General features: G+C 30.9%; 1 protein-coding gene and 1 long non-coding RNA gene across 9 annotated transcripts in view; one reads left to right on the forward strand and one right to left on the reverse strand.

The window, feature by feature from the left end:
* LOC145944705 (uncharacterized) overlaps window positions 1-22,110 on the forward strand; it is a 171,760-nt gene extending 149,650 nt beyond the window's left edge. For all 8 annotated transcript variants that reach the window (XM_083053247.1, XM_083053243.1, XM_083053244.1 and 5 more), the window contains 5 exons: window positions 14,483-14,640; window positions 15,111-15,245; window positions 16,115-16,305; window positions 18,452-18,673; window positions 19,816-22,110. In XM_083053247.1, coding sequence (XP_082909373.1) covers window positions 14,483-14,640; window positions 15,111-15,245; window positions 16,115-16,305; window positions 18,452-18,673; window positions 19,816-19,911 — 802 coding nt within the window. In that variant the 3' untranslated portion in view covers window positions 19,912-22,110. The remainder of the gene's footprint in view (window positions 1-14,482; window positions 14,641-15,110; window positions 15,246-16,114; window positions 16,306-18,451; window positions 18,674-19,815) is intronic.
* LOC145944708 (uncharacterized) overlaps window positions 1-23,681 on the reverse strand; it is a 189,807-nt gene extending 166,126 nt beyond the window's left edge. The window contains exon 1 of the long non-coding RNA XR_014426729.1: window positions 23,660-23,681. This is a non-coding gene — a long non-coding RNA (uncharacterized LOC145944708). The remainder of the gene's footprint in view (window positions 1-23,659) is intronic.
* Between the last annotated feature and the right edge of the window lie 741 nt (window positions 23,682-24,422).

Genomic DNA, 24,422 nt, shown 5'->3' on the forward strand with positions numbered 1-24,422 from the left:
ATTCGACGAGTTAATTATAAAATGTTTTGCAACTATCTGTGCTTTTTAGCTTATATTGAAACATATATATGTATATATTTTTTTTCGCTTGACCTATATCCTTCCTTTCTCCAATTGTCGTTTGAATTTTCAATAAACCTGCGATTTTGCGTTAGAGCTGCGCTTCTCTCGCAGGCAGGCCGCGTTTGTACACCCGTTCGTCTCTGATCTCTTCAGTTTTAACACGTGCTCGCCTAATTCGCGAATCAACAACAGCATCGTCCGCCGTTGCGACGCTTCCGCTGCGCGAGTTGCATATTTAAAGCCGGCCATGAAGAGAGAGAGGAGCGTCGCGTCGCGCGAATGTAAACCGCGCGCGAACAAAATAAGGGGTGAGGAACAACCGCGTGCGCGACGTTATACCTCGGAGAGGTAGACCGTTGCCGGACGGCTGTGTGTTGGTCGCGAAAAAAAAGTCGTCGCGCTCGGCGGAATGCGCCACGGTGCATTCATATTTTTGCACTTTTTAATCGCACGCGCGCGCGAGCTCGCGCTTCAGACGCGGAACGGCGCGGGCTTTTATTGTACAGCGTCCGGCATAACGCTAGACGAACGCACCGCACGTTTTCCATGCCGGTCACAGAACGCCTCTGAATAGTCATAATTAAAACGAAAACGAAGGCGTTGTATGACGCGCCGCGCGCGTTGACGTTTTTGCGCCAGGCCCTTTTCGTTTAATTGTTCATCTTTTTTAATCTTCAACGGAGACCGCGAATGAAATAGACAATTTTTTATACACGCGTCCTTTTTATTTTTATTTATTTATTTATTTTTTTATATCGAGAGACACGTTTCGATAGCGTCAATTGTCGACGGATCGTGTCAGATTCATTACAACGCCTTTAGAATTGCGGACATTGATGTCTGCGGGTCTCTACTGTATACAATATTGATTGTTTCGGTATGCCATTAACGAACATAGCCGGAATATTAATTTCTAAGAGAAATTCGAAACGTAAAGTAGAGGACCGCGATAATAGGGGAGGATTGACGCGCTCGCGCGGATGAGAAGAGAATTCATAATTCGAAATCTCGAATCTATCACAGACTCGCGAGTAGTAACCCGCCGCACGCATGGGGCAATCCGATTAACACGTGGATACAGCGCAGCTATAATATCTGCATCTATAGTAGATCCTGGGTTAATTAGAGACGCCTGTCCCTCGTGATCCATCGTCAGGTGATGTCACACGCAATGAATCAATAGAATCAAGATCCGCGCGCGATTTACTCTTATCCCGATCGTGAATTCTTTTTATGAATAATTTATTGCCAATTTTTTTTTAATCTTATAGAAATTGTAATTTTCCATGCCATCTATATCAAAAACTATATCGCAGTCATCGAATAATTTTTTTATAATGAATGCAAAGAGTGTTTTTTTTTTATTGAAATACCTTTTTCATAAAAATAATATGTACCTATATGCAATTTTTTAATCTCGCTATCGTCTTTTATAAGTTCACTCGTATTTTAATTACACGCAATTTAGTACGCACAATTAAATACGTTTCTCATTTATGCAGAGCGTTCATTATAATCCACATCTATATATCATTACATTTGTATCAAATTGTGGTTTTGCTTAGCAAATCTCCTCTTTATATCATTAATATTTATTATTATATTCTTGATTATTAATTTTAAAAAATTATTAATTTATTTTTAAATTATTAATTTATCTGAAAATATTCTCAGTACATTATATATACAAAAAGTAATTATAAAAATTTTCGGTACTTCTGCTGATATTTCATATATAATATATAATATATATTTCGTTTGTTGCAAATATTATTGTTGAAGGCATCCTCTTCTCCCTGGATTGGCTAATAATTTCAACAAATGCAAAGTGTCATTTGGTCGAATGTGCACAAAAAGCTGCCGCTGGGCTAAATTAATAATTACTACTTTACAGTTGCATGAGCGTAATGAATAATTATGGATTATCGAGAATAATAATTTGCGACTCATTGCACACAAATGGGGTTAATTTCGTTGCGTTGGAATGTATTAATATTTATTTGTGTTTCTACATCTCTGCAGAAAGTAAGAATATAATTATATTATCCTTATGTGAGAATGAAAAAGTATTACTTTTATTTCAAGATATTACAATTAATATTAGTGTTAAAAGCAAAATTGTTACTAAAATTTTTTCTGGGAATATTAATGCATAATATAATTTTTTAAGTATAATAAATGTAATACATATCATTATATTTTGATTGGAAGATGCTTAAGAAGAAATAATAGAGAACAATAGTGTACAGAGATATTAATAAGATAATAATAAATATAAAACTTAGATTAAAGCAAATAAAAGCGAACGATATAAGAAAATTATATAAATATATATTTTAACGATTTAAGATAATATCGAAAAGAAGATAAGAGTATAGACCAACAAACACACATTGGATATATTATAAATTGCTAATACTTTATAAAATCTTATAGGTTTCATCAATATAAAATATCAAATATCACGTATACGAAGATAAGCCCTGTTTCGTGGAAAATGAAATGAAATGTACGTCTCTGATGTATAAGAAAGTTCTTAAGTGTATGGCATAGAATAAATTAGACTTGAGATCTAAATTGAAATCACCGAGCAACCACGTAACATTCATGAGCGAAATGCTGCTTTTCTAAATAAGCTATTTTACTGATTAGATCCTTAGAAATTATATTTTCTCTTCATCAACAACAAAAATTAAATTATATGATTGAATTAAATAATTATTTTAATTATATTGTATTACATAATTCTCTTCTATATTTGCATTAAATTCACAATTTACACCGTCGAATGTATTTAAAATTAATTTTATGACTTTTATTTCTCTTTCGCTCTTTATTTAAGATTGCATATATTATTTATTATCTTACCTCCAAAACCTATTTTCTAATCTGAATAACACTTTGATTGTTTTATGATTTCTTATCATATTTCATATCTTGTATAGCGAGATGTACTTTTCTGAGATCTCAATGTATTTTTTTTTTTTAATGGAACAATTTTTCAGAAATATGACTTGTTTTGAATGTACATACACATCCGTTTTATCGTATAATTTCCACAAGTCGTCAATTTTATTTTTGAGTTTACCAGTGGCGTTTCGTTATTGCAACATAAAGTTTGCATGAACAGAGTATAAAGCAAGTATGATAGGGAAAATATCCAATAAGAAGAGGAAGATGTCAGTTTTAAAGCCGAAGATGGCAAAGTTCGGAAACTTATATCTCTTTGATTATATTGGCACTATAACGATATATGTACAATTCGAACATCAGTTGCATTGGCTTTAGAAATAATTATCCTTATCATCGCATAATGCCGAACAATTTTGTTTAATTAATACGATAAACATTTTTTATTTCGATCTATTAATAAATTAAAAAATTGTTATAAGATAATTGTTTCTCATAATAATACACATGAATATAAAATATATTTTTTAGAAACTTTCAATCCACCTGATATTTCTCAAATGTAAAGATAAAATGACAATATCTGAATCATGTAATAAAATATATCAAGTTGCTCCATCAATGATAACGATCATTGAATTGAGCAGTTTGTATCGAGATATCACCACTATTAGCAAGTACTAGCTAACTATTAATCGTATGTAATCATAATAGAAGCTATGTAATTGCCTTTATTAACAAACAACACAATAGACTGAATAGACGATACATATTAGTATACACGTTAATCATACATCGATAATCACATACACGCTGTATCCAATATGATTGAAATGAACATTTTGGAAAATCTGTCGCTATAACCTTCGTAATTATCCTTATAAATTAATTAGAATTTATATTTTAGACTTCAAAATTGTCTCTTGATTTAGCATAAAATATCTCTTATATTCAACGAATATAAAAGTTTCTAAATCTCAAGATCATATTGAGTTTAATTATTTTAGTCGAATGAAATAGTGCGACGACTTGTAGATATCTTGTTACGTTTTATATGTAATTTTATTCTCTTTTATATAACAAGAAATTATTCCTATAATATATTATATATAATAAACGATAAGAAATATAATATATATATATAATATAGATGTGTGATGAGAAATAGAAAAAAAAATTTATGTCGCGTTTCGTGAAGTACGATCAATCCGTGTAAAAAAGAGGAGGGGTTAAGGCGTTCCGACTCTCGTTGTCGCCCTTCCAAATTAGAGGATGGCCACGTAACGCGATGCCAAGCAGTCTGAAACTGGCTGTTAAACCAATGCAAATTAGCGGAAGACAACCTAGCGTACCTCAGAGTTTGTCCCTTCTAATTACGCGGGGAAACCAGCGAGAAAGGCTTAACCGGGTTCGCCGGGAATTAGTTGTCACCCGGTAGATGCGCGACTGCGCGAGCTACAAGAAACCCGTTATACTGCGCGGTTTTGCACTGAACAATAATTGCACGTACAACTGCAAACCGTGATAGATTTCGGTGGTAAGATGCAGTTATTTATGTCTTGCAACAGTCTTATTAAATGGATTATAAGCGACACGAGTCGCGACATAAGTACACAATTCCTTTTTTCCTAAATTTATGATACTCTCTTTTTTTCTGATTGTTATTATGCTATCTCATATAAAATTTCTTGCATGATCATATTTTTTTATTTATTTTATTGTGCAGATATGTGTGTAGATGGAATGAGATGTAGAGTTATTTAACTTTACGATTTAGAAATAACTTTTATAACTCAAATGAAAATTGTTAAATAGTTATTGTATGCGCTTACAAAGTATGCTTATACATATTTAATAATATCATTTATGTCGGGCATTATAAATATTAAACAGTTTTCAATTGTAATGAAAATTACAAAAGTTAACTTCAAATTTTAAACCCTTAAAATGTGTGTATTTGGAATTTAGTTTTTAAAATATTATTTCTTTTGAAAAAAAAAAAAGAATTTCTTTATATACTGTAAAATAATCAATGTGCTCTATTTCTTTAAAATTATTATCAAGAAATATTTCTTCTTCTTGAAAAAGGTTCTTAATGGAAAAGTGTTGCTGCTTTCAACTATCACGAACAATATTCGTATAGTTTTTCGAGATCATACAGTTAATCAAATTATAACGAAGCGCAATACTTCGAGATTGATATTTTATTTATAATTTAGTCATGTATTATACCATTATTACATCAATACAAATGGTGAACAATAGTTCACAATGCATAAGTAAAGCAAACTCGATGCTCTTAATTATTAATCATTGTATTTTGACATTTCATAATAATGCCTTCTCTTGTGATGTAATATTTATTAACGAGGATATTCAGTACTTCACCATTCTAATCTTTTCAGTGTTTATTTATTATTATTTATCTCAGTGAACCGCGTCACGTCGTATCTAATTTGGCATTTGATCAGAATGCCCGATGCTGTACATCGGATGAGGGACATTAATTAGGGACGAATGTCTCTCAAGACACCTTCGCGACTTCGAGGGCTTAATCGCGCTCCATCGATACGTCCCTTGACCCACGATGTCGGAACGTTGACGTCGCGTCGGCCTAAACGCTTGATCCCCATCGATATGCATTAAGTGCATGGATCATGCACCCTTAATTCGCACGTCCTATCTGCGTCAAATTAGACGTTATTGCCACATAAATTGAATCATAAGTCCGAAAATGAATCGTTAAAATAATCAAAAATGTCATGTCAAGAATTAAAAATAATTCAAATAATTATTTTTTGATAAGTAAATAATTTGAATATATATAAAAGAGAAGAAAAAAATAACTAATTTTTTAATTTTTTTTGTTATCTCTTCTTTTCTATTATATTGTTTAATTATATTATTTTTCTTAATTCTCTATATTTGTTTAATATTGTAACATTCGGTACCATTGATATCGAAAACATTCAAAAAAACATCGAATCTCACTACGTATCAGATTGGTCAGTTGAGCTTTCGCGAGCGAGTCAATTATCAAAACTTTGAAATCGACGCTGCGACCAATCAGGTTACAGCGGTGATGTTACATGGCATCGTCCCTTTGAAAAATGCAAAACGCATCCGACATTCGATTCTGCGAAAGCTAAAAATCGACCATGCGCTTCTATATTTAATTTGTTTTTTCAAGCTGTGCCGATTTATGCAAATATGTATCTACAGCTATACGCGCAATGAAAGTCATATGCAATGCGCTTTGATCTTTATCCGCGCCGTTCGGTGTAATTTCCGATATGTTATTAAACTAGTGATCGAAATGAAATTTAGCAATTAGTATCGTATTTCGTAAAATAGCTTCACTGCACAGATACTTTTGAAGATATGCATGTTCACACGTTTTTTATCTTTGATTGCGTATAACGATATGTTACACTCGTTGAAACAAAGAGTGTTATAATTCAAATAAAGACGATTTTTTTATTTTTACATCCATTAAAATATTTTTTATTCGCTAAATATTTTGGTAAAGTGTTGTAACTCAAATCATTACTTGAGAAATTTTACTTTGTAATATTTTGGGTCATTCTGTATATTTTTGCGCGACAATCTCTCATCGTTATTACAAATTAATTTTTAATTATTCTAAATTTTACTATCTACGAAATATCTCCCTTCGAGTGTGTTAATGATCGCCGAGATAATTTACGATCGATGTCTTTAATCGTTTCTCTAGAAACAGCTGAATTTAAACGTTGAAAGTTTTCCCTCGTGAAAGGAAACGGCCGCATCATGTTTTCTGAACTTTTCTCTCATCCCTTTGTTCATTCAGGCGATCAATCGCACAAATATACCGTTCGTTATGTTTGGAAACTCCATAGCCGATTAAAGTTTAGAAAACCACTGCGTTATATAAATATTCGATATTTTCGTAGTTCTCTCATTTTTATTCATTAAATAAGAGACAATATCAAATATTTTATATATTTTTTATATATAAACAACAATATATATTGGAGTAATTGTTTAATATTTAATATTATGTCTCTATTTATAAATTTTCTACAAAGATAATTATTAACTTTTTTTTATATAAGACAAAGGAAGCTTATATTTAAACCACATTAATATTTTTCTTACAAATATACATTAATTTAATTAATTTAATGAATCTTCCAGATTTGACATTCGACAATTCTATTATGTAATTGCATTGTACGCATCGCGCGTACAATTGGTAATTTAGTGAAAATTTCAACGTCAAAATCCGCGTTGGCCTCGCTTATCGTGCGATAATGTAACAACAATTTCAGTAATAATGATTTATTAATATCGCCGCGGAAAAGGGTGACAAACACGACCACGAAAAGCTATAATTGGCAGCTGGCAATCGTGGAAAACGCGATCCGCCTTCATTATTTTGACGTCTCGCGTAATTGGCGGCGCGTCAAACGCACAAAATGCTTTTCACATCTTCGCGCTTAGACTGCAATTTAATCGAAACATCGTGCTGAATTAATGGCGCACACCTAAAAAGAGGAGAAAGGGGGATTCAATACCAGTACGCCATTGTTGGTCAGTGCGCATAATTTGGCTTTCATGAAAAATCCGAAATATTCCATCGCGATTTAAGCGAAATTAATTGCGGCATTAATATTCGCACGACGAAATGTGGTGGGCGGCAAAAGAGGAGGATGTAATGCAAAATTGATCATAATAACACCATTTCTGTGTGTGCAGAAACGTATCGAAATTACATACATTTTCCTTAAATTATCTACACGGAAAAAATTTTACAAATTACATGAAAAACATTCCCTTTTATATAATATTTATTTTAAAGCTGAAATATAACGACATTAAGATATTTATTACAATAAAAATTATGCATTCGTTCCATTGTTTGTTAACGCTTATGCATTTATTTGTGTATCAGATTATTTGACTAATTAAAATACTTTTTGTAATATATGTATACTCTATCCTATATATAATATATAACTGAATAAAAATATTTTCTTTGATAATTTCTTTTAGAGTCAGTAGTTTTAGTTCCAGAATTAGAAAAATTGTATTGTGTTCTTACTATAATATTTTCTCTGTGTATATTAATTCTAATTTATATAAATAATTTTTATTTTTCATACGCATATGTATATGCAGATGATTTCTAATCTCGTAAATCTTGTTTCGAAAAATATCACAAATAACAAATAAATATTTCTTTTTAGTTTTATTTAATTATTTTTTAAATTTTATGCAAATTTTTTTAAATCTAATTCACATAAATCAAAAATATATAAATGTAGAAATGATATATTCTACATTTATCTATGTTTAATATCGTCGACGTGAAATATTCCAAACAAGCACATTTAATTATTTATGTAATATATAAATGTTTTCTCATTACTATACAAAATTAATCATAGACACATAAATTATTCAAATAAAAAGAAAAAAAGAGAAGGCATGAAAAAGAAAAAATGTAAAAAAATTAAAATTATATTGTTCAATTATATTAAAAAGTACAGAAAACATTATTTTAACAAGATTACATTAAACATTATTAATAACAAGATAACTTCAATTTTTGTGCCAAAATATATAAATGTTTAAATCTTAAAAATTTATAAATATTTAAATTTTAATATATAATAAAAAATAAAAATAATTCAAATTAAATAATTAATTTATTAATGCACTTATTTTTAAGAAAACGCTTATTTGATTTGCTTCCTACTGTATAAGCATTATGTGCATACACATGTGTATATTTTCTATTAAAATTTAAAATACTTCATTTCGAAATGGAGACTAGTAAGATTGTTCAAATATTACGATAGCGTTTAGAATGTAAATTAATTAAGACGTATTCTAAACATGCTAATTAATTAAATGAAATTGAAATGATTACAATATCATTATCAATACAAATTTTTTGTGTTTTAATAAAAATTGGGATTGTTTATAAGAAGAAAAGCATAGGATGACAAATTGAGAATCTATAAGATGAAAATCACGAGAAAATTTGAAGTAAAAAGTAAAGACGAAGGTGAAGAAGAAAAGGTAGAAGAACGACGTCGCCGCCACTGTGTGATTTGTGGAAAACAAATAATTGTCAGAGCTGCCAATCACAGCGCTCGTTGGCCGACGTCCGTCCGAGGGTTAGCTCTTGATGAAAATCCACCGATTTATTGGCCAACCTTCGTCTTTAGGCTCGCCTTCGAACGTCACCACGTTCCACCATTCCAGAATTCCTCGTATATTTTTTTGGATTCCCTACTGAGTTTAAATTTAGATTGGAACCCCTTCATTCTTTTAAATGAAATTTAGCGGCAAACGCACGCTTAAAATGGATTACCAATGAAACGTTATTTCAACCATTCTATTGTTTTAATGAAATCATCTGTCGTTAAAATACATTTTTCTTGATTCCATCGAAAATTTGGCCAGAATATTGTTTAATATATTTGTTTAATATGATCATTAATAAACAAGAATTTAAAAAATAATCTTTATTTCACACACACACACTCACATATATACATATGTCTGTCAACTCGCTCTTATCATTTCGTTGCTCTTATATTTATTTATTGTTTTGCCACGCATTTGTTGCAACACTGCCATTAGTTGCTGTCACTTGTAAAAGATCGCACGCGCGTAAAAAAATGTCAGAGAATGAAGTGGAAAAGTGGATGGCGGGGAAAAGAGATTGGAGGGTTACGAATGGGCTCGTTACGGTATAGAATTATGACGTCGGTTATGAGAGACGTAATAATTGCGGGAAAACGCCGACCTGGCCACCGACAGAAATATTATTTATCGCTTCGAGGGGATGAGCGCAAATCGTGATACTTGCGATAGTAAAATATAGCCGACTGGTTTTGTTCGCCGAGTGTACGAATGTTTTGTTGCTCTCTCTGATGAAAAGTGCATTTATTGACCTCAAAACGATTAAAAATAAAGAATCAGAACGATTTTATATAGTAATACGTCTCGCGATGTGATCGGAATATTTTTTTACACATTGCGAACTGTTATATCATTAACGATTTTCAGGATACTTATGAATTATCAGATCTGTCGGTTGAACGATTCTTTTACCACTGTTGTTTTCGAGCTATAATTTATCAGATTTTAATAATATTGTTAATTTTAACAGTCGCGTTTCATATTTTCGCCGGACGTGCAATGTAAGTATTTATGACAACAAGCAGTATATGCGTCATCTAATTCAGTTTACACGTCGCACATATACATTATTTATATTTAATTTGTATGGTCACAGTACAATCCGCTCGGGTGAGAGAAGGGACTCGGCGCCTTTTGTAGTAACACGGTAAGCCTATTAGCTTGCTCGTTCGTCTGTACATCCGTGGCGCGTGTGACAGCTTGCCGCGCCGAATGAATTTTAATGAAATCCAGTGTGTTAGAGGGAGCGAGCCGGCTCCCGGCCGCGCCACCCCCGGCTGAATTTATCCGACAAATTCTCCCTCCGCGTTGTCTAATCTGAATACATGCATATCCGAGAGAGCCGCGTATAAAGTGCAGACGCGACGACGTGGACGACTGGCATCGGCGCCGTTTTTCGACCGCCACATCGTTTCGCCCGAGATTGAGCGCGCTCGATTAAACAGCGCGGAATCTAAAATATATAGAATGTTAGGTAGAGAGATCGAACGTTTGCGCGTGTGTATCTCTTCGATATGTATCCTTGCGGATACCTTTCGACATTTTTTTTTTAATTCATGAGTTATAAATTATAATTCGGTCCGATAAAAATTTAATTATGTCATTTTTTTTATTAAAGGTTATAGAGAAGTCATATAAGATCGATCTATTATAACACGTTTAAAAGTAACCTATTCACGTCTATTACGAACACTAGAAGAAGCCTTATGGAAAACTGATAGATATCCGGCATTAATATTAATGCAACTGGACTTTAATACGTCAATGACCCAAATTCGTCTGTCAATAATATTTATCCGATTTAGAGATTGCGAGAAAAATGTTTCGGGGCTTTAAAAATTATTCCTCACAAAAATTATGGAAAAGTGAATTAAAATTAAAAATTTAATCTATTATTGTATGATTTAGAGAAAAGAGATTTCTGAGTCAAATTATTTTTCTGAAATTTATTAATTTTAAATGCAAATCATACTTGTTGTTTATAACTAATAATCGACTTTCTCTCTCTCTCTCTCTCTTTGTTTGAAAAAATGTTTAAATATCTATTGTTAATATCTGCAAATAATTTAGAGGGGAACGAGAAAAAAAATTATAAGAGTCGAGTGAAGACAAAAGCTGACTTGGCTGATAATTGGATGGTACTTCAAGGAGAGTTAAAACTGTCGAAACACTGGCGAAGAACACTGGATCGAGCAATGTCGAAGATGATGCCCTCTCGGTCTTTTTCTACTTTTTTCCGATCATCTCTTTTCGCTTGTCGCGACCCTCGGCTATTATTCGCGACTTCGAAAGTGAAATAGAACGAAGCTCGTCTTTAAAAGAACTTTTAACAACGCCAGACAGACACGAATTCACGCACACTCGTCAGTTCAATCCTTAAGTAACACGTTCGTTTTTCTTGGTGAAAACAGACTTCAATATTCGTCAACTATCTATTCTTCAGAAAAAAATGCGAAAAAATTTTAGAAAAAATAGATAAGGGGAATGCATTGAAATCTGTTAGAAACATATGAATCAGATATAGAAATGTAAACTTTAGAATCACAAATGCATAAAATAATATTTAAAAAATCTACGTATAGGAAAATACATCAGAATATAAAAAATACTAATATAACATCATAAAGATGTTAGAGTTTTTACCTTTGGGATTTAATTTGTAAGACTTCACACAATTTTTCAATATTTTTACCAGAAAATCAAATGTTAAAATTTTCCAATAAATAGGAATCGGCAGTACTCGACAACAACGACATGTACATTGGCATATGTCAGTAACATGATACTTTTATTGTCAGGATTCAGACTTTACTGTTTGCGTGCAAAGCGTTGTGATGCTGCGTAGCCGATACAATAATAGAGGACTAGATATTGATTACTTTTCCGCGCATTGTTGCGACATAATTGAATTGCTGCACGGTATAAATTTGATTTTAGCGAATAAGCCGTATAAACATACGGCAACTTTCATTTTTTATTCATACTTATTATTACATATTTAATACTGAAACGCTACTGCATCTCTTAATACATTACAAATGAACAAGATTAATATTAAAAAAAACTATGTAGATATTATTTTATTTATTTACCTATTTATATATATGATCTTCAGTTTATAATTGTCTTAATTTTTTTAATATTAAAATTAAATCATCTCTTATTATGTATGATCGTATTTTAATATGAGTATTTTTGAAAGTATAAAATATCTGGCAAACATTGTAATCATATGAATTGCGTGTGTCAAACTGAGTGAGTGATGCGTTCTGTATTGACAACATATATTTGATATTTGAAGATTAAATATATACATCAAGAAATGATTGATTCAAAAAGAAGGAAAAGAAGGTAAACTGAAATAAAAAGTAAACGCGAGAGATATATACATACATATATATAGACAGATAAAAAAGAAAATATAATTTAAAAATATGAGATGTACAATCAGTTTTTTTTTAATCCATGATTCATGGCTTCAAAAGACTCAAATTACCCTAAAAAGTTTCTATTTTATAAAAATGTAATTTGCTCACTTCCAAAAGGGAACTTAACAGCGTAGCCGGTTTTTAAAGTTTTTCAAAACGCAAAATATTTCGGGCGTTGTGAATCTAATCAAAAGTACGCAGAAACGCCGTTCGTTTCGTAGTAAAAAGGAGCGGAGGCAATTGCCTTGCAAATTTGCAAGCTTGCAAATTGCCGGTATTTATGGCAAGCGGCAATTTTGACATCGCGTAAAATCACATACGCGTATATGTTCCGCGTTGTGAGGCCGTAAAGCGAAATTCGCTCGAGTAAAATTTAACTGCGTATTATGATCCACGATATTCACCTATTACGTGTTAGATAAATAATATAAAATGCATTCGTTATAATTAATGTTCATTAATTAGTTAATAGATTATGTAAGTCAATGTTGTAATAACAGAATAATTATCATCATATATTTTTCTCGAAAAAGATTTATCCCTATTAAAATTTTCTACAAATAATTTTAATTATATTAAATAATACAACAGTACATTTTTATGACAATATATTAATTTTTCACCATCTTATTATATACGTACACAATATGCATTTAATATTGGTTCTCAAAGTGATATCTTTGAAGGAAAAATCTCGAGAGCTAATTTGACCTTAATTTGCTTAAACCGCATTACTGATATATCTTGAATTATTCAAACCTAATTCATTTTACCGCGCGCTTCTACCTTCAAAGTTTTAAAGGAACAATCGCTTTAGCTTTCTTAAAGCCGACACTTCCAGTTCTGGCGAATCTCTTGCAAAAATTTGACAACGATGATAAATGACAATAATTAAAATAATTAAAATAATTAAAATAATTAAAATAATTAAAATACTGATGAACAAATGACATATCATAATTATATCACAACTCATTATTAAGATAGTAGTATTTAAATATTATATTTTTATTTAAAAACTTTTATATTTTTGTTTTGAATAAATTACAATTCATTTATATCCTTAGTCTTTATTATTTAAAAAAAATTACTACTGCAACGATACCAATAAAATATTCTTTTATGCCTTTCATATATATATCTTAGCTTATATAGCTTTATTAAATCATAGCTTTATTTAAATAATGAACAATCGATTGAATTAAAAAATGATCAATACAAATTGATTAGTAATACAAATTTTTTTATATCTAAAATTAATTTTTTACAAATCTCGAAAAGAAAAGTATTTTACTTTTATTTAAAAAATATCTTTTTCTTTCGTTAAATAAAATATGGACTCGTGTTATAAAAAAATGTGTTTTCTTTCAAATAAAATAATAAAATGACATTGCAGTGCATTTTACTATGACAAAGAAAAGTTTGTAAAAGAAATTCTTGCTGCAAAATTTTGTGATTTTGTAAAACGCTCATTTAATGCACCTTTGTTCTACTATATTCCTCAAATATATTCAAGCAATACTCTCGTTTATGAAATAGTTTACGTAGTTATAGGTATATTTACAAAATGAATGTAGAGTATTATAGATCCTTATTTAATTATAAAATAAAACGTTAAAAAGGAATGAATAAAAATACATTAATAATTTTAACGTAAAACACACATATTGTGTAAATAGAAAAAATATTAAGAAAAATCGTCGGAATAGAAACGAAAAATTATAAAAATCTAATACTGTATAACAATGTGTATGTATGCAGATGTATCAATCTGACAATATATACATATATTATATAAATAAATATATATATTTATTTATTATGTATTTAAAAAATAATTTATATACATTAATATATTTTCTAAAATAAAATTCTTGTATTTGCAGTTATTACGCGTCTACCGCGTTTCCGCCGCGTTTGGCACCACCATTGAAACGGCCACGTTTGATGCCACCGACACGAGCACAGCATCCGAAGCTGCAGAAACAACAATTGACGGCAAACACTGGCACAATACCCGACTTGAATCAATTGAAAGTGTACAGTAAGTGCTGCGTTCAAAACAGTAAGCGTCTTTATTATCCTCGATGTACCATAGGTGTCAATGAAGCCTTTCACTTCCGCGTTAAGCATTTTCAATTCGAACGCATCGTATATTTAAATAATAGCGCATTATGATTATTGATTCTGAGAAAAATCGACAACTTTGTCGTTAAAAAAAATTGACAGCTCTCTCTCTCTCTCTCTCTCTCTCTCTCTCTCTCTCTCTCTCTCTCTCTCTCTCTCTCTCTCTCTCTGTGATTCGATGCAAGATTAAATTTAAAATTAACAGAACGCAATACAATTGTTTTTCATTTGCTGCTCGGTGACGAAAGAGCGCTATTAAAGAGCGCTCGTTGATTATAATTATAACAATGATTGTTTGGAGTAGTTTATAATTTATCTTCTCGTAACGCGGAATCCCAAAGTCTCGTCGAGCAATGAAGGTTGAGTTTAATTGAAGGTATGTCGTAGGCAATCCAGATATACTGATCTGCGGCAACTGCAGGGAGATGTTCACGGAACTCGGGGAGCTGTTGGAGCACAAGCGGAACTACTGCAAGCTGCGGTTCACATGTAAATGTCACACCTTCAACGGAGCCGCCCCAAGTATGTACTCGAAATAAACTTCGAGGCGCCTCCTTCCGGTACGTAAACGCGCTCCGAATCCCACCGGAAGATCCAGAATTAGTATAATTATCCGTCGCCAATTTTAATCGGCCATATTATTCTCTGTCATAATTGATTCGGCAGCTACTTACAAATGTAAAAGGTTGCCGAATCGTTTGTAACGCGTTCAAATTTATACACATTATTTGAATCAATAGATTATACTTATTTATCAAATCTCGATTTAATCGATTGATGTAATTATGATAAATTTCTTTTTTTTTCCACGTCGAAATTAAACAAGGTAACCATATCATACATAATTTTGTATTCCTTAATAGCGCATTCATTTAAGATATGCGAGTTAAATGAGCAGGTTGCGTTATATTTGTATTATTCGTAAATTATGCAAACAATTTCGGACGCTTTAATTATATTAAAATAATTGTGCTACTGTATGTACAAACTCCACTTTCCTTCCGGCGGCTCGAATCACGTTGTTACATAAAGAACTAAAAAAAGACCAAGCGAGACGAAATTAATCAAAACTCAATCACAATGTGAATGTGAGTATCCAGATTCAGTTTAAGTGAAGGAAAATTTTACCGCGTCCTTTCAAACAACAACGTAAATTGACATCGCACTAGCAGTTGTTAATCTCATATAACTAATTCCAGAACCTGTCTAAAAATCCGCCGAGTAATCCAAGATTTATTCGGTGACGTGCATGAGAGACATCGCGAAGGAACTCACTTTCTGAAATTTTGTCTCATTTTGATCTCGTTCTAGTTCGCTGTGTATATGTGTGTGTGAGAGATATCAACCATGTTTTCAACTTATTTATTAACGTTTCACTTACACACAAACAGGAGACTCGACGACGGCGTTGCTCTGCGTTCTCTGCAAGTTATCTTTTCCAAGTGCTTGGGAATTGATGGTTCATGCCCAGGCAGCCCACATGATCAACATTTACGAGCTGGGCACAAGAGCGCCGAGCCCGTCGCGGAGTCCTAGTCTTGACCAACCGAAGGAGTCGTCGCCTTCCCCCCAGGATTTCCCGGTTAGTTCTACCTTATCTCTCTCTATCTCTCTCTCTCTCTCTCTCTCTCTCTCTCTCTCTCTCTCTCTCTCTCTCCCCCCTCTCTCTCTTTCTCTTACGTCCTATCTATGATTTATTATTTACGCCGACGTCATGCAGCAATATTTTACAAAATCGCGCAACCTGAACTGAAGAATTAATAGTTTCCGCCTCCTCTTGGGAATTGCGGCGAGCGGAACGAACAAGTAGAAGGAAGTTCATCCTCAAAACGATCCAAAATGTAACAAAAGAAATTATCGTCTCGCGTAATTATAATGGCCACATATCGGTAATTGTTTATTTGTCAATATATATAATATACATCAATCAAAGTATATATATTACGATCAACTCTCACAAGGTTTCTTGTCCGCAAATTATATTTAATCTACCTGTCAGTAACTAATTAACGAATATTTGAAATTGTTTTACCGCTGCACGCGCATTTCTCGAGTAATTAAAACATGAAATTAACGGAAATATTTGCGCTCTCTCTAGATACATTATCCAGCCTCGACGCGATGGTCGATTTATTTAAATAAGTAACATTCTCTCACTTTCATTAATTAATTTGTGTTTCATTACCAACCAATAATTACATTACTTATTTAGTATTGATATCACTCGTGTATTGATGTCGATGACTTTTATTGTTATCGATTATATAATTTTCACGAATGAGTCACGTTCTAAAATTTATTATTTTCATACGCGAAATGTTTGTATCTCTTCTATATATTGATGTGACGAATATATTTTGCGAGCTACGTCTCTCAAGTATAATCGATAGAGTACATACGAATAGCACTTTAGTATTTTCAGTATACTTTCAGAACTTTCTCTAAATGTACATTTTATTTTACATTCGCTAAAGTGCTGTGTTGTTTCAAGATATCTCGATATTTATATTCCCGCAATTTTCTTAATTATAATTAAATTTGTTCGGACTCTAAATACAAGTCTCGTACACACAACGAGTAACAAATACAAGTGTTGAAGCTCAGCTACTGGAAGACTGATCTTGCCATCTGACTTATTTTTCACATCAACACCATCTTTTCCCCTTGCATTTCTCTCACTATCTCTCTTTCTCTCTCACTCTATCTCGTTTCCTCCTGTTTCTGCAAAACGACACGTAGTTTTCCGTCATATTTATCGGTGTGTCGTCACAAGATCCGAGGAGGCAACAAAGAGGCATCGCGATGCTTCGCGACGGCTGAGACACGAGATATATCCGTGGACGACGGCGCAGACAATCTTCCCGACGACGCGTGACATGCACGATTTCCACGAAGTTGTACAGTAGCGAAGTAAGGGGGTTGGGTTGCGCTTGCACTCGGCAAAAGCAACCCCAGTGACCGACGCGAAACACGTCGATTCCATCGAGGCTAACTCTGGGGTTGACGTATCGACAGAGAAACATATGACGAAGTAATATTTTTCCGCGCCCCCTCGGGTGATGGCATTTTCCCGCCACTCGCTCACCATCTCCCCTTAATAGTTTTTCCCATCGACAGATAGCAAAATCGAAAATTGCACTTTCGATGCTAAGGATCGCAGAAATTATTCGTTCGCGCGATTCATTGTATATTTTTATACATATATAAATGTGTTGGACAAATGACTTTATACCTAACGATTTTTCTTCTTTATTTATTTTTTATATATATCAATAAAATATTATATTACCAAAGAATGTGTGTTATATTAGAGTAAAAAATGTGCACTATATTAAAAAAATATATAGAGAGTAAAATTCTAACAGATTAATCTTATTAACTGACATCACTAATTTAAATATATTTGTTGTCAGTTAATATCGAGTCTCTTTAGCAAATATTGTTATCTGAAATATGCATAATAGAATAGTAAATTTAATAGAACTGATTTTTTTGAGCGAAACATGAGAAACACTTTTATAAAGGATAAAATTCCTAGTATCAACTGTAACGTATGGTACGCATTAATTAACAAAGTCCATAGCGGCACACGCATTATTACATTTTTTGTTCTCGTTCACACATTCTTTCACAAAGATGAATGACCCCGTCAAAGATACATTCCGTTAATCAGTCTCTCGTCTACGATAATCTCGCGCAACGGTATTGATCTGCGGAATCTATGACAGGAAATCAAGGCTACGGATTGCGAAGAGCGCGCGGAGGATGAAGAACTTGATGGACACGAGTTAATACCGTCCCCAGACAGTGGCAAGTCAACGGACAACGAAGCGGCTCTGTCGCCGATCAAGATTCGATCTGACGTAAACGGGTTGGATCACGAGGACTGCGACGAATTGATCCACGTCGAGAATACCACGCAGGCATGCATCATGCATACTTTAAGCATTGTAAGTTATCAGCTTTATTTTCTTTTTTTAAATGTGTGGATATTTTACAATCAAGTACGAATACTAGAAAAATCAAAAGGATGACTGCTTTTTCGCGGAAATTATTTATAAACTGATTATATGAGATAAATTGTTTGCTCTCATCAATTTTTTAGTTCTAAAATTCTATGGTCTATTATTTCAATATAATATAGATTTATTTTATTATAATTATTATAATTATATCTATATTAATTATATTAATATAGATTTATTTAAGCGTGATTTAATGAATTCTTTAAGTTAGTTTGTGATTTAACTGCTAAAGTTATTTATTACGGTCTTTTTTCATTTGCTTTATAATTATATGTCTTCCGCTGATGTTCTAAATATATTGTATTTTGTATATCAAAGGGATCTGGTCCCGTTTATAAATAAATAAATAAATAAAATTAATAAAATAAATAAAATAAATAAAATAAATAAAATAAATAAAATAAATAAAATAAATAAAATAAATAAAATAAATAAATAAAATAAATAAAATAAATAAAATAAATAAAATAAATAAATTATATTATAACATGAATAAAAGCAAGAACATTTGTGATTAAGAGAATGGAAAATGGAGGACAGATACATTTTTTGCACATTGGTGAAAAGAATCTAGTATGACGCGCAATCGGAAATGACATGATGGCTGAAACATAGTTTCCGGAATCATGCGTCTTGCCACGACAATCGTAAAGAGCGGAAAGATCGTAATGGATTCAGCATGGCGGTTCTAATGACAGGCGTCGCTCTCGTCACACAGCAGTTAAAAGCAGTCATCCACAATAGAAAATCGTTTCTTCTCGGGTGCATATTAACAAGAGTCGTAAGTCGGCGTTGTTGGCGCCAACAACGACGACAGTAATGTCGTCTCCGATATTTCTTTTCCGCGCGATGTAACATGCTGTTTCAATTTTCATTAAGGATAGCTAATGAATAGCGACTATCCAAGCCTTTTAATATGTAAACTTTGACATTCTTGAAATAAAAAAAAACTAGAATGTCGAATTTGATAATCGTTTAATTCAGAAATAAGAGTCCTTTTTACTAATCTCTCTTATAATTCTCAAGATAAAGTATTAGAGGTAAATTATTCTTTCTTGTTGTTACAGGACTCTTCTTTGGAATTGAATTCTGATACAAACTCGAGAACAACTTCTGGAACGGTGATGGCCTTGACCAATGGTTCATTATCGGCGAAGGAATAAACGAGAAATAAAAATAATTAAAAGAAAAGATTCAAAGAATATTCATCGGAACGGTCTTCCCCGGCCAACCAACGAGACATATCGATCTCCTTTAAGGATTATGCACCTGTTTGTATATAGCTTAATTGCCTAACAAATTATTATTCAGGATCGCTAGATCCCGTGGTCTATGCCGGCTGATCGAATATCGATCATCTTCCCTTCCCAAAAAAGAAAAAAATATTAGTTCTATTCCGGACTCCTTTCCACACATTTGCAATTTTGTTTTAAAGTTTCAGTGAGAATAAATTGAGAAGCAAAATGTTGCAGAAATTCAGATTGGTTCAAATTGTTTCGAAATTATTTGTGTAATAATGCTGATAGGTAAGTAATTAAATTGGTAATTTAATTTGTGGGTCTTTAATTTTTTACACATTTATTCCCCTTAAAGAATCATATATTTTTAATTTTTCAAACTGTTGTATTGATCGAAAATATTATTGACTCTTTTTAAAAATATGAGATTTTTCAGATATTTAATATTTGAAAGTCTTAAAGTTTTAAATCATTGAATTTTGAAGACTTATTTTAAAATTACTATTTTTTAATTGCATTTGTTTATTTTGAAATTAAATCATTTAAAGTTTAAATTTTGATTTACAAATCTTTAAATTCCATTTATCGAGCTTTTAAACGGAATTTATCAACCGCAAGATTTTGAATCATGTAACGCAATTGTAAATCACAAAAATTTTTCTTGAAATAATTTTATATATATTTAGAACATTCTATATATACAATATATAAGTTTATTATTATTCTCAATAATATAAAATCAAGTGCTTTTTGTCATTTCGATGGCAAAAGTGTTGAAGATAAAAATATTTGTGGACAAAATATTAGCTAAACAGAATCACATCAATGGATTTAACTTATCAGAAATCCTAGTAATTATTTATTTACCAGTTATTATCTTGAATAAAGACTAATTAATGTCGATATAATTATATCATATCATTAATAATAACTAGTAAATAGATAATTTATTATTGACAAATTTGTTTCTTAAGAAAACAAAGAAACGTTTTATTACTTCCTTTCGTAGCACAGTCGCACATACGTGTGTATGTAGATTAAATATAGATTGTCACTTTAATTACTCATGAAAGGACATATCTTTCGATAAACAATGGTGTCGATGGCGAACTAATAATTGAATTACGTGATATAAATTTAAACTTCAATTATTAAAAGAGCAACTTCATTTCTCCGCTGTTCTGAAATCTTTGAAATTTTTTTACATCAATCATATTGTACGCAACTTAAATAATTGTTGCTTATTTTAAGAAGGAAACGTAGTACAGAGAAAGCGAGAGGAGACTTTATTGGTGGCAGCTATATTAATTTCATATTACTTTTATTATATCACTTTTATTATTATTATCTGATAAAAAGATACTTAAACATGTAGAGAGTCTAGATTTATTATTTTAAATCTATCAAATTTATGAGCCCAAAATATATTCTACAGATTCATTAATTCCGAACACATTGATAGATTTAAGTCTGATATAAATCGAGTTCTACAAGCATATATTAATTTATAAATAACTATATATATATTTTTGAATCTTTGGCAGGGAGAGAAATCCGCGGACTTAGAAATTTATAAATATAGAAATTCAACCGTCTTCATTATATATTACTTTTAGTCTAAACTTTATTTATAATCCTTACTTTAATTCTTAATTTAAACACTACTATGAAAATCAAAATATTTATATGCTTATGAATAATGATATAAATTGTTATGTTGTTTTAGAAGAATAATAAAATAATGTTAGAAATACAATTTTACTTTTTTAATTAATTTATTCTCTTCAATCCTTTGTTAGTGATTTGCCATCGAAAGTCCCCGTAGTTTGTGCATATCAGAGATCTAGTCATCTCAGTTTTTTAAACATCCTGTACAATCCGAAATGTAACGCAATTGCAAAACGAAAAGTGAACATTATCGACAGCCGGAAAAAATCGGTCGAGCTTTTTCGAAGCCTGACGCGCTTCTCTTTCTGCGTTTTTTTCTCTGTGCAAAACGAACAAGATAATATTAATTATGTCACGATTAGATGGTAGCGACAAGAATTATTTGTTTATAGCCCCATATATAAACAATGTTTTATGGATCATTAATGTCTAAATAAAATATATTACGTCTTTTAAGCTGTTTTGGAATCCCTTTCTTCTTCTACCCATTTTGCATGATGTAACAACTTGACTTTCAATCTCATTCACGAAATAATTATATCTCTCAAAGTTATGTAATCTTTAAGGTATTTGTGAAATACGTGTCCTTTTTATTTTAGGGTTCCAGCATGACATTTTCCCTTTCTAAAAAAGGTATGTTAAGTCGATTCTCGCGAGTATTGTTGCCTCTTTACCGCGAGGCTGATTGGCTGTCTCGATTCGCGTTGTGCGTTATATTCCTAGCATCGAGAAGCTGTCATTGGGAGAGTTAGCAGTTTGACAGTTTAAACAAAATTAAATTAAATTAAATAATATGTTTAAAAAAATATATTTTAATACTTCGTAGTATATTTTAATACTACTTAAATTCGATTAATATTTTTGACAGTTATCAGCTGATGTTTGTCAAAAATATTAATCGCAGATAAAGTATTATAACACATTATATTACTTACAAAATATTATTATTTTAATTATAATATGTTGTAAATAATATAATATGTTATAATATGTACTTATAATATATACTTTTTCCGCGATTAATAATTTTTGACAGTTATCAGCTGATAACTGTCAAGAATATTAATCAAGTTTAAAGTAGGTATTATAACAAATTAAAAACATATTAATATTATTTTATTTAATTTTATTGTGGACTAACTGTTAAACTGCTAACCCTCGCGATGAGCGATGACAGCCTCTTGATACTATGAATATAATGCATAACACGTATCGAGATAGTTGATCAGCATCGCGGAAATATTATTTCGGGAATAATATTTCGAGACTTTCGAGAATCGACTGAACATGCCTTTATTTTAGAAAAAAATGTATTTAAATAGATATTTAGATATAAATTTGTTTTAATTCTCAAGAATGTAAAATTATTTTTAATTTTTAATACTTGAATATTTAAGATTGAGATTAACAATATAAAAAAAAATCGTTATTTTTATAGTAATATCTTATTTTATCAACTGTAGTAATAAACATGTAGATAGATAATTCCATTAAAAAGTAACTCAATAAGCTTCTTAGAATTATATTCATGACATAATTTATTTGAATAAATTATTTAAATAAATTATTTGAATAAATTATATCATGAAAATAATTCTAAGAAGCTTATTGAGTTACTTTTTAATGGAATTATCTACCTACATATTTATTACTACAGTTGATAAAATAAGATATTACTATAAAAATAAAGATTTTTTTTTATATTATTAATAAATGACTTCTTAAATATTTAAGTATTAAAACTTAAAGATAATTTTACATTATAAAAAATAACAAATTATAATTGTGAGCTAATTGACAGTCGCTTAATTTGTAAGCTATTGTGCATAGAAAATGCACTCGGAATAGACAATGTAAGATATATTGTTCACCATCAAAAATATATATGTTTGTATCTTTTGATACGCTTGAAAATTTGTCTAAGTTAGTAAGAGAGACTCTCGGCAACATTCACAGATATTAACCGCAATAATAATAAAATTTTTTTAAATAATTCAACACTCACCAATTTGATGTGCGGAGTTGTAGACAATGTTAATCTGTAAAATATAAACGTATAAATATTATATAAAACAATTATTAAAATATTTAAATTATTTATAATATTTTAAATCATTTTTTGAAATATTAAAATTAATTTGAAAATTTAAATATTAATTTCAATGTTTCAAAAAATGATTATATTATGCGCATAGTTAACTTTTGTTATTTGCTTTAAGATATTAAAAAACTACATAATTTGCAAAGAAATATTTTTTAAAGAAAGATAGAAATAATTATAAAAAATATTTAAATTAAAATATTTAATAGTGAAAGAATCTAGGTACGCATTACATATAAATAATTATATCTACATATCTCTTAAATATAATACAATGTAGAAATTGTATTTTATACATATACAAATATTTATTATTATTAAAAATTATTATATTTATTATTATTATTAAATATTCTAAGTATTTCAAAATATAAAATCCAGGATATTTTATATTCATTATTATACAACAATGTAAAATTTGAATCATTATCGCGAAGATAAATAGATACTTAATCTCACAAATAAAAAATGAAAAGTTAAATAAATTATAAATTATATTTACCCTATCGTTACTCCGCAGTTGCACGATGCCTCCCCGGGCCACCTCTCTCTCTCTCTCTCTCTCTCTCCGCACCGTTCCTTTATGGCACTCACTCTAAACACTTGGACTCGCGTTATTTTTTTCGTTCGCGACGCGTTTCGGTAAAACGCGAGAATCGCGAGAGCT

This window comes from Prenolepis imparis, unplaced genomic scaffold (genome assembly GCF_030444845.1).
Source record: "Prenolepis imparis isolate NDT839.2.m4 unplaced genomic scaffold, iyPreImpa1.0 SCAF_13, whole genome shotgun sequence".
Lineage (NCBI taxonomy): Eukaryota > Metazoa > Arthropoda > Insecta > Hymenoptera > Formicidae > Prenolepis > Prenolepis imparis.